The following is a 12421-nucleotide window of genomic DNA, read 5'->3' as shown; positions in this document are numbered from 1 at the left end:
ACAAGTGCAAAGTGTGCAACTATGTGCGCCAGACAGAACAGGAACTCAGTTCCCACATGATGATTGTGCACCCTCACCATTCTGTTGCTGCTTTTGCTTCTGCTAAGGAAAAGCCCTTCGAAGCGACAGGGATCAGTAGCATAGATGTAGCTCTGGATGGCCCTTACAATACCATGGGTTGGCAGATCCTTGCTGGCGCTCCCAGAAGTGCCATCCTCACGCTTCTTTCATCAATGGCGCCAGTGCACCAGCCACCTCAAGGAACCATGGCTATGGCTAGCAATACTATGACTGGTCATTTTTCAGCTGCCAACACCTCCACTGGCTGGTCACTTCGTGAAACTACCAGCATCATCCTTCTGGCAACCCCCTTGCACAATCAAGAGGAGAATCCACCGGAACATATTGCAGTAGTGGCACCCGAAAACCATGGACACCGCAGCATCAATCATGCATTATTCTCATTCTCAAGAAGATAAGAGATAGCAGTGGTGCCTAGCAATGCCATTGCTAGTAGCTCCTCCACTCCTTGTCCTGGCATTACTACTACTATTGATGCCCCTGCCAATACCATGGGCCGCCACTTGCCATTCTTCCTAACTGGCAGAAGTGCCATCCATGCCCCTCCTGTGTCGATGCTGGTGCACCAGCCAACTCAAGGGATGGTGGCTATGGCTGGCAATCCTGTGATCGGTCATTTCCTAGCTGCCATGGCTGGCGATTGGTACTCATTCCCTGAAACAACCAGCAGTGTCCTTCCTGCAATTCCCTTGCAGACTCATGAGTGTTAGATTGATCTCTAACCTAACTGGACCCAACGGCCCAGTTGGGCCTTTGATTTGCGCCCTGATCGGGGGTGCCCAGCCCACCATGGCTGGAGGGCCCCTGTCACCCTGCGCTATATAAAGAGGTGGGGGCCAGTGGCTCTAGTCACGACGTTGACCTAAGCCAACCTCCCCACCGACAAACCCTAAACCCGATCTAAGTGAGGGGCGCAGCCAGTGATGGGATGTTCCTCTGCCATAGCACTACGCCGTCATCATCTTCATCGCCAACACCGCTTCACCGACCGTCGCTGCCTTAGCACAGACGTCGAACCCGATAGCGGCCTCCGAACCCTCCCCCTCTACCATGTTAGGTTCGGTACCTTTCCCCTTCCCTCTCTGTCTCTCTATTGCTGCACTAGAAGGTATCCTAGGTCTTTGATTCATCAAGCACCCCGGCTAGATCTACTCCTAGATGATCTGAATAGTCTAACAATGGTACCAGAGACAAGTTTGAGTATAGATCTAGCATATCAGTTTCGATCCTTTCAGATCTGAGAAAAGGAAAGAGGGTTTGGATGAACCCTAACCCTAACTGGGTTAAGGAAAGAGGGTTCGGTTGAACCCTAACTTCGATCCCTTCGGATCTGAGAAAAGAAGAGGGTTCAAATGAACCCTAACCCTATCTGGGTTAAAGAAAGAAGAAGAAGGGCTTGGTTTTCATGTTTAAACCAAACCCTAAAACCCAAAATCTATTCGGGAAAAGAACAACAGTGACACCCTAACAATGAACCCGGAACCCTAACCCTAACTTCCATCCCCATCCCCATCCCCAACCCTAAAATCGGATAGATCCAAAAACAAAAGGTAGGAATCGGATAGATTTGAGAAGAAAAGACAAAAGAAATGCAATCAAATAGAAAAAGGGGAAGGGAAAATGACAACCTTCACCACTGTACCACCGCCGGGCGCGTGCTCGCGTGGCTAAGAGAAAGAAGGTGGAGAAGAGGATGGGAGATCTAGGGTTTTCGGGGTTTTGGGAGCTCCTTACCGAGGGGAAAAGGGTGTCGCCGCTAGTCCTCTCGACGGTGGCACGCTCACCCATGTGGGGAGCACGTGCGCCGGTGAAGGGGCCGGCGACAGCACCAGATGCTCGATCGCCATGGCTGCTTGCTCTCGGTCGCCGTTGCTCGGCTACTGCTGTGGTGCACTGAGGAAAGAAGCGGAGCAGCGAAGAGAGAGAGAGAGAGAGCGGAGTGGAAAATGAGTTAGGGTTTCGGTTGGAGGCCAGCGTCGGCGGTTTTTATCCACCCGAAGTCGACGCGCGACCGTCCGATGCTGGACGGACGGCCAAGATAGAGCCGACCAACTCGTGGCCCAGGCGAGAGCGCGCGGGGCACGACTTTGCCAGCCCAGGCCTAGGTTGCGGCCTGCGCACGCGGAGCGGTGGGCCGAGCCGGCTTTTGCCGGTTTTGGGCCAAAACAGTAAAGAACGAGCCCATTTTTGTTTTTCCTTTTTTTCCAGAAAATTGAAAATACAAATTGGCTCAAAAGAAAATAGAAAAGCAGATTTTCCTGTGGGTAAAATTCATCAAATTGTAATATTTTTCGCTGCGTATGTAAAGATGTTATTTTCATTATTAAATTTGAACTAACGGGAGAATTTAATTTTGAAAAATAGATATGTTTTAATTGATCATAATATTGTTATTATTCTAACCAACGTTGATTAATGGCAATATTATGATGTTTTGTCTTGCATTAATTCTATTTCTGCCCAACAGTGATGTAGAATTAGTGTAGAGAACAATTGTATGTTTTAATTTTGACCAACATTGGAACTAAGGCATGCAATTGTTATTGTTATTATTTATGTTCTCACACTATTTGAATTGTGTTTTCAGGCGGGTACAACTTGATGAGTTGTATCAAAGAGATCCCCACTCTAAAAGGTGATAACTACATTGAGTGGAAGAAAAAGATCGACCTGGCTTTCATCCTTGCTGAGGTGGACTAGGTAGTCACCACACCGTGTCCCATAGAGCCTATGGCACCGATGCGGGAGATAAACGAGGCTGATGCCGCCTGGGCAACCAGAGAGAGGGATTTTGCATCCCAAAGAATGTCCTATGACCTTGAGCATAGGAAATGGGTCACTGCCAACAAGAAGTGTTTGGCTGTGATAAAGAACACGATTGAGCCTACAATTGTGGGCTCAATCCCAAAGTGTGACACCATCACTGAGTATCTCAAAAGAATAAAGAGTCAGTTCACTAGCTCTTCAAAGACATATGCTACCCAGCTGATAAAGCAGCTGGTGACAGAGAGATACTCAGGCAATGGTGGCATAAGAGAGCACATACTAAGGATGAGCCATTTGGCATCCAAGCTAAAACCAATGGATCTGGCTCTCAAGGATGAGTTCCTTATCCATCTGGTTTTTGCTTCCTTGCCAAAAGAGTTTGACACTTTTGTTGTCAACTATAACATACAGCCCAAGAAATGGGACATGGAGAGGCTCATGGCTATGTGTGTGTTAGAGGAGGAGAGAATGAAAGCTGCCAATGGTGGCACTATCAATTATCTGAAAGATAGCAAGAAAAAGAATACTAATGCTAACTTCTCCTCAAAGTCAAAGGGAAAGGGTCCCATGCTGCATCAGCCATAGCAAAACAAGTTCACAGTAGAGAAAGATCAATGTCTCCACTGCAAGAAGATGGGACATTATAAGAAAGATTGTCCTGATTACCTAAAGATGATCATGGCAAAGAAATGTGAGAACATTATTACGTTCATAAATGAATCTCTGTATGTACAGTATTCAAAATCTACTTGGTGGATTGACTCAGGTGCAACTGTTCATGTTGCTAATTCATTATAGGGATTCCGTTCAATGAGGACTACACAAAGAATCGAAAGACACATTAAAGTCTCAAATGGAGTCCAAGCAGAAGTTGAAGCTGTTGGCGATCTTTCTCTAGAGCTAGCTGATGGCTTCAAACTCATACTTAGAGATGTTCTTTATGTTCCCTTGTTACAGAGGAACTTGATTAGTGTGTCATGTTTGGACAATGATGGTTATGATTGCCATTTTGGAAATGACAAATGTAAGATAACATTTAATGATGCATGTGTTGGACTTGCTATCTTACAGAATGAGCTTTATTTGTTATCACTATGTGATGATGTGAATGTTGTATGTGATGATGGGAACGTTGCGTGTGACAATGTGAATGTATCCTCGTCTGCGGATGTAAACAGAAAACGAAAGAGAGCTCATGATGCGCTGTCGAAATTATGGCACTATCATTTAGGCCATATTTTGAGGAGGAGAATAGAAAGACTAGTTAAGAATAATATTCTTCCTCCATTAGAGCTCTCAGATTTAGAACAATACAGAGATTGCATAAAAGGAAAGTATGTAAAGAAAATTAAGATGTCAAACGAAGCACAGGAATTCTACAGATTATTCACACAGACATATGTGGTCCATTTCCTGTAAATAGTGTGGATGGCTATGATTCGTTCATAACATTCACAGATGATTACTCTCGTTATGGCTATATTTATCCAATCAAAGAAAGAACAGAAGCATTGGATAAATTTAAGATATTTAAGGTAAAAGTTGAAAACCAACACAATTTAAAGATTAAGATAGTCAGGTCCGACCCCATATGGCCAAGTTCCTAGACCTTTTGCAATGTTCTTATAGGAGAATGGCATAGTAGCCCAGTATTCTACACCGGACGAACCTCAGTAGAATGGAGTAGCTGAAAGACGCAATCGTACACTAATGGATATGGTGCATAGTATGATAAGTTACTCCACCTTACCATTGAGTCTGTGGATGGAGGCGTTAAAAACCGCCATTCATATTCTCAATAGAGTACGAAGTAAGTCGGTACCCAAAACACCGTATGAATTATGGACAGGAAGAGTACCCTCACTAAACCACTTGTGTGTGGGGGGGAGCCCTGCTGAGGCTAAAGTATTTAACCCAAACATTGGGAAGCTAGATCCCAAAACAGTAAGTCGCCATTTCATTGGCTACCCAGAAATGTCAAAAGGTTTTCGTTTCTACTGTCCAGATAGACATACAAAGTTTATGGAAACGAGACACGCTGTCTTCCTAGAGGATGAAATGATAAGGGGGAGCATGGTAGCTCGAGAAATTGACTTTGAAGAGAAGCGGGTGTATGCACCCACTTCGATGATTCATGAGCCATTTTTCTCACTACCTGCTGTCGTTGCACCGACAGTGCAAGACACTATGGTGCCAGCACCTATTGTTATCCTGCCTGTGGCAACAATGAATAATGATGAGGAACCTGTTCCTCAGGATCCTATAGAACCTATTGTCACAAATGAGGGGGAGCAACAACAGCCTCAAACAGAAGATGTGCCAAATGTGGAGGCCCCTAGGTCTCAAAGAGTTAGAAAATCAACTATTCCTGCTGATTATGAAGTGTACAACACTGAGGAATTTCAAATGGAGGATGATCCCACCTTATTTGAAGAAGCTATGAGAAGTGATCATTCATCAAAGTGGCTTGAGGTCATGGAAGATGAAATGAAATCAATGAATGCCAATAAAGTTTAGGATTTAGAGATAATTCTTAAAGGAGCCAAAACAGTAGGCTGTAAATGGGTCTACAAGACAAAGCTTGACTCTCAAGGGAATATAGAGAGATATAAAGCCCGACTTGTGGCAAAAGGCTTTACGCAAAGAGAAGGGATTGATTACAATGAGACCTTTTCTTCAGTCTCATATAAGGATTCCTTCAGAATCATAATGGCATTAGTGATACATTACGATCTAGAATTACATCAGATGGATGTAAAGATGGCATTTCTCAACGGAGACTTGGAGAAAAATGTTTACATGGCACAACCGAAAGGTTTTGTCATGGAAGGAAAAGAACGAATGAGATGCCGCCTAAAGAAATCCATTTATGGATTAAAACAAGCTTCAAGACAGTGGTACTTGAAGTTTGATCAGACAATAAAGAATTTTGGGTTTAAAGAGAATGTAGAGGACAATTGTGTGTATACAAAGTTTAAGAATAGGAAGTTTATCTTACTTGTCCTGTATGTGGATGATATCTTACTTGCTAGTAGTGATGTTAGTCTATTACTGGAGACAAAGAAGTTTTTGTCCTCAAAATTTGATATGAAAGATCTTGGTGAAGCTTCGTTCGTTCTAGGGATCGAGATTCACCAAGATAGAAGTAAAGGGGTATTAGGACTGTCACAAAAGGCATACATTGAAAAGATCTTAAAGAAATTCAGTATGCACAAATGTAGTCCCTCACCTGCTCCTATAGTCAAGGGTGACAGATATGGGGATTTTCAATGCCCTAGGAACCAATATGAGATCGATCAAATGAAAGTGGTTCCATATGCTTCAGCTGTCGGAAGCTTGTAATATGCTCAAGTATGTACGTGCCCTGACTTGGCATTTGTTACCGGGTTACTTGGCAAATTCCAAAGCAATCCTGGAATAGAATACTGGAAATTGGTAAAGAAAGTCTTGCGTTATTTGCAAGGAACGAAAGGCCTCATGATGACGTATAGAAGATCTGATTCACTCCATATAGTGGGGTATTCAGATTCTGATTATGCGGGAGATGATAGAAAATCCACGTTTGGATATGTATTCACTCTCGCAGGGGGAGCTATTTCATGGAAAAGCTCAAAACAAACCATCACTGCATCGTCCACAATGTATGCCGAGTTTATAGCGTGTTATGAGGCAACGGGGCAGGTGAACTGGCTAAAGAAGTTCATACCCGGTTTGAAGGTGGTTGACGACATCTATAGGCCACTAAAGTTATACTGCGATAATAATCCGGCAGTACAGTATGCTCACAACAATAAGTCAAGTGGTGCTGCCAAACACATTGACATAAAGTATTATGTTGTGAAAGATAAAGTCCAGGATCAAGTCATAAGTCTTGAGCATATAAGTACAGTAAAGATGCTCGCGGATCCGCTTACAAAAGGCTTACCACCCAACATGTTCAGAGAACATGTAGTCGGCATGGGTTTAAGGGAAAGCCTATAATTCCTGGACAAAAGAAGGCCCAAAGATAAGTATCTATTTCAGAACAGAGTAGTGTGTTGTAGCTGTTAAATCTATCGGTAATGGACCGTGACGATGAGACATGCTCTATGCGTTAATCTATAATGGAATGAACAAAAGTAAAGAATATGAAAGTGAAAGATGGAAAGAGATTAAGGGGGAGATTGTTAGATTGATCTCTAACCTAACTGGACCCAACGGCCCAGTTGGGCCTTTGATTTGCACCCTGATCGGGGGCGCCCAGCCCACCATGGCTGGAGGGCCCCTGTAACCCTGCGCTATATAAAGAGGTGGGGGTCGGCGGCTCTAATCACGAGGTTGACCTGAGCCGACCTCCCCACCGACAAACCCTAAGCCCGATCTAAGTGAGGGGCGCAGCCAGTGACGGGAAGTTCCTCCGCCACAGCACTGCGTCGTCATCATCTTCATCGCCGACACCGCTTCACCAACCATCGCTGCCTTAGCGCAGACGTCGAACCCGATGGCGGCCTCCGAACCCTCCCCCTCTGCCATGTCAGGTTCGGTACCTTTCCCCTTCCCTCTCTGTCTCTCTATTGCTGCACTAGAAGGTATCCTAGGTCTTTGATTCATCAAGCACCCCGGCTAGATCTACTCCTAGATGATCCGAATAGTCTAACAAAGAGGAGAATCCACCTCAAGCGAGAGTGGTGCCTGCAAATGGTGAGCATCCCTCCACCCATCTCATTGGCTCCAAAACCTTCTCTACATTCCCCTCATAGTTTTTTTGAACAGAACTGGCAGACCCCTCACAGAATCAAGCGGAGAATCCACCAGAGCAGACAGTGCCTGGCAGCAACGGAGGTCGCACCATTCTTCTCTTTGGCACCAGAATTGCTAAAGGTCAGAAAGAAGTCAAAGATTAATAAGTCCATCAGGACTCATGCTCGGCATAATATTTCTTTCCATTAAACATTACTTTTTTCGTTCAAAAATTACTTAGTTCAAGCAAGACTTGTAGTCTTTGGTATTTGAATAAGGTTGTGTTTTTTATTTGACCAAACAATTTTTATGTTTTATCTCGATACCTGATAAACACTTGTATGGTTTATCTGATGGAATAAGCTTGTACTGGATGTTTGAACAACTTATGGTGTTTTCTGTTACCCTACCCATACAAAATGAGCATGTAACTTCATATTGTGTTGCTCATCTTCATGTTGTTCTCTGAATGAATACCACAGTTATGTCAGAATCAATCGGAATGTATCACACCTTCCATGTTTACAGTTGAAACTGAAAAAGCTTTGAGGTCAGAGTCTTTTGACCAGATGGAATTAGCATCATGGACATCATTTAGCATATAAATTGAACATTGCCACTGAAGATCATATATTTTGAATGGCGAGCCTTGCAGCTATCATTCCAATATTATGTTCTACAAACTTGATACCATTGTTTAGCCTTTCAAGGGTGTCTATCGAATCCATTGCTTGTATCTTATAGTTTTGCAGAGTGAGAAGTTCTTCATCTGACATGCCTGTAGTGTACAGTTTAAAAGTTAGATACCTACGAATATACGGAATAGGTATGACGGCGGTCGATGTATGCGTGCATCATCTCTTTGGATGGTCATCATATGTAAAACATATATTTCTCATTTATAGAATATATAGATGTGCAGTGAAAGTTTGATCAATATGATAAGACCTGAATATTTTGTACTAGATCGATGAAATCAGAATGAAATATCACCTGAAACTGTTTGGTACGCAGCAAATGAGAGACGTTCTAGGTGTCCAGGGATAAAAGATTCATTATACTCTTCAAAAATTTCTTTTTCAGACCACAACAGAGATGCCCTGATGTTAGTTTGCAGTGGTTCATCCTCAGGTACCTAAATTTGAAATGTTGAAATAAGAAATGACTAGGATAAGAAGCAATATTCAACATGTTCAAATAGCTGAATGGGCTTAAGGTAGTGATCGAACCTTCAACTTCATTTGTAGGTTGTGTAAATTGCACATGGATTCTTTTAGCTTGGAAATTCTTGTCCCTAATTCAGTAGCTTCATAAGGCTCATCCATCATTGGAGAAACTGTACCACGGAAATAGGGCTCCATCTGGGTCCACAAAGACAAAGATGTGGTTGAGGGCTTCTGTAATTTCTTCTTGCCAGTATCAGAATACCCTTTTTTGAACAAAAAAGCAGGAGCTCTGCCGCTCAATTAAGAAGAATAGAAGTTCATACAAAGCCGTGATGCACCCGCACAATAGTTCAGTCGCTATAGCACTTAGCGACTAAGCCCATCATGCGTCATCGTTGCCTAGCTTTGGCGCAAAAGCGACAAAGCGGCTTCGACTTCCCATGGTGGACCCTTACCCAAAGCCACCAAGACACCGCCACCTGCGCATAACTGGCTCCACTAATACACCTAGGAAGGTCCTAACACATGTCATCATGGCCGAGCTTCGTCATGCCCCCAATGAAGCAGCTCCAACTCAGAATACTTAAGAAGTGGTATAAAAACGTTCTGAGCTACTGCGCTTAAAGCTTTAATAAATAAGGTTACAGAACCAGAGCATATGGGCAATTCAATCCGAACTGGAAGGCGACAGTTTTGTTCAAACATCATAGTACAAGGGATAGTGAGATTGAGGCAGTCCAACTATAACACTAGCATTCAGCTGTTCACATCTCCCATCCTTCACAAGATATCAAAAGTAATTGAGCTGTTCATATATCAAGCAAAAGTCGGCCTTCAAAGGTATTATAAAGACAATTTATAGAAAATGATAAGTAGTATACAAATATATATACTTAAAAGTACCCGAGAATTAATATGATATGATTTTAACATCAACAATGGAATAACATTTCAAAACTAGAAAAGAAAGAAAGAGCTTACATCCAAAAGATTTGAAATGTTTACACGGCACACTCCTCTAATTGATATTAGTGCTCCAATCTCCAGCTTTTGAACCTACACTAAAGACAGACCATTGACACAAAATGTGGCAGGAAAAAAGACAGGAGTGAGATCCTGTAAGTAAACTTATAGAAAGGTGTCGCATGAAGGACAATAGCTTACACTTTCTATGTGGACCAAGCAACCATATCTTACAGCAAATGAAGCTTTAGTAGTGCTGTCTACAACTGGATCAAGCACAAAGTGAATAAAAGAATTTTTCCTCTTGTACAAGGCCTGTTAAGTAAGTATTAGAAATAAATCAGTAAGGATGTTGCATAACACTCTACTCATGGTTTGAGTTGTTAGTATCCTACCAAAGAAATATGGAGATCTTGTGTTTCAAGAATGATGCACCAAAATCGCATATATAGGGTTCTCAATACCCCTCAACTACAATTTCACCGACTGTCCACGCTTTCTTCCAGTCAACATTAAAACCATATTACTTAATTTTTTTGTCAAACCATTTTTCTAAGTCTGTGTTCCCTTGGATCCAAGAAAAACTAACAAATCTTAAAAGAAAATTAGGTGGACACAAATTTGATAAACAAACAAAAAGAAGATTTAGTCTCAAGAAAAAAGAAATGTATTTCTTCATCATGGCTAATTGTTACAAGTATGTTTCATCAAGAATATCTGATCATGTGGACTAGTAATAATTAGCTTATTACTTGTGATGTTCTGGAGTTTCTGGTTATTAACCGTTTTAGGTGCGTGTTAGTCTAGGTTGGTTGCATTTGCATGAATCAAGTAGTTTAGTCCTAGATTAATCGACTGGTGCATTCTCTTATCCCAGTTTCTGATAACTGAGACTTTCTGTATTTCTGTTATTCAATAATGAAAATGGGGTGTATCCTCATTTTGAAGGAAAAAGGAAAGAAATAATGTACTGAACCAAAAATTCGTACCTCCTCTAGCAATGCTATATATCTTGCTTCATACAAGTGTAGAGTCTTGGATTCAGATGGTATCAGCACCTATAACATTTTCATTATCTTAGCAGAATCCCACAGATTTTACTGATAATGCAAACTGCTGATTAATCTGATTAATGAAATGACAAGCAGCTCTCTTGCATCGTTTCAGAAAAAAATGAAAAATAACAGATTGAAGGAACTTATAGCAATTTAGAAAATTCATATGATACTGCAAGATTTTTGAACAGATAGAATGCACAATACAAATTGAATAGATAAGATCCGAAAGTAGTCTCCAAAATTAATATTTGGAAATGCTAAAATGCTTGTCTTCAGACAAGATTTGCAAACAGATGTCTGTCCTCTGCCAGAAGAGATTTGGAAACAGATGGTACTGTCGTCTCTTCCTCTGTCAACTCTGGGCTACAGAGCAAACTCTGCCATCGCTAAGTCTTGCGTTGAGTCTTCAGAAATTCTTCTGTTTTGTAATCCTCTCCCTTCTTCGCTAGCTGTTTGCTGTCTTGCCCCCTGTCTCACCTGCCTGTAAGGGTTCAGCCTGTAATGCAATTGCTTTGGTTTATAAACGGACCTTCCTGCAGTATCTCAGTTTATCATTCAGGCTGGCACTTCAAATGGATCCGACGTAGTTGCCGTAAAAATGTCTCCAAATTAGTCTGAAATCTTCAGTTATTACAAAAGAAACACATCGTGCAGTGCAGCCAATGCAAAATTCTGGCTGATCATCGTAGAACTGGTTGGTTCTGTGGTTCATTTTTCAGGGACCAACTGATTGCACTCGATGGAATGGAGATGGACCATTCACTTCTCTGAATAATCAACATCAACGTCGGCAACGGCAGACTAAAGAATCGGGTTTGACTGAAATCTGAACAACCAGACAACTGTCCTATCCAAAATATCTTACCTCCGCGGGCTGGAACGGGAGGAGCGGGAGGTCGAGCGACGGCGGCGGCGGGGACAACGCGCAGCGGACGGAGCGGAGATGGCGGTGGCGCGCCGGCGACGCGTGGAGGGGCGGTACGGGTCTGGGGGTCGGATCTTGTGGCGGCCATGGCGAGCGGGAGGGGGAGAGCAGGCGGATGGGAGCGGTGGCGGCCATGGCCGCGACCGGGGTGGAGAGTTTTCAGCGGCTGGGAATGGTCCGTTGGTTGGCGGGAGAGCAAACGGAGATAATGCTGAAAGCAACCATTTTCCTTTTCTTTTCTTTCTGGTTTTTGCAGTTGAAGTTTAAGTGGGGAAAAATTGATGTACTAGTATAATTTTTTTGCTGGCAAAATCAGAAGGGTCAATTCCAGCTGTGAAAGTGTTTGGCATACAAAGGTTTACACCTGTCACTTTGGTGGATGGAGTTATTGATACTATATTATATTATATTCCATATATAAAACTGTAATAGGCCAAGTTTTTTTCACTCATGCATGGTTTGCTCTTTTGTTCTAAAATAATTTATACTAATAATATTATAGAGCCAATTTTTTTCCTTTATTTTTTTTGGTTGGGCTCCACTAACTAACTCTGTGAATGTACTTCACACCTATATACAATCATATTTTGATGATATATGCAGGGCTTCTTGAGTGAACGTGGATAAATAACTAAGAATCCTAATCAACACCACCGATCCTGAATAAAAGTCCTAATAAAAAAGTGTTCCATTTTCCGTGTTCGTTTCAGTTTTCGTTTCTTTTTTCCTTGTCTGTGTTTCTG

The 12421-nt window shown here is 42.4% G+C and overlaps 1 protein-coding gene and 1 pseudogene across 1 annotated transcript; one reads left to right on the top strand and one right to left on the bottom strand.

Annotated features, from left to right (window-relative positions):
- The first annotated feature begins 266 nt into the window (after positions 1 to 266).
- Positions 267 to 7730, top strand: LOC136484371 (uncharacterized; annotated as a pseudogene).
- Positions 7731 to 8013: 283 nt separating this feature from the next.
- LOC136481872 (uncharacterized) lies at positions 8014 to 11861 on the bottom strand. Its single transcript, XM_066479152.1, has 7 exons — positions 11619 to 11861; positions 10685 to 10753; positions 9897 to 10010; positions 9714 to 9788; positions 8796 to 8927; positions 8560 to 8701; positions 8014 to 8344 (listed from the first exon to the last, which is right to left on the bottom strand). The coding sequence occupies exons 1-7, from the start codon at positions 11811 to 11813 to the stop codon at positions 8193 to 8195; spliced, it is 879 nt and encodes a 292-aa protein (XP_066335249.1). The 5' UTR covers positions 11814 to 11861; the 3' UTR covers positions 8014 to 8192.
- Positions 11862 to 12421: the final 560 nt, after the last annotated feature.

Source organism: Miscanthus floridulus, chromosome 9 (assembly GCF_019320115.1).
Source record: "Miscanthus floridulus cultivar M001 chromosome 9, ASM1932011v1, whole genome shotgun sequence".
NCBI classification, from domain to species: Eukaryota; Viridiplantae; Streptophyta; class Magnoliopsida; order Poales; family Poaceae; genus Miscanthus; species Miscanthus floridulus.
This window is presented reverse-complemented; position numbering and strand designations above follow the sequence as displayed.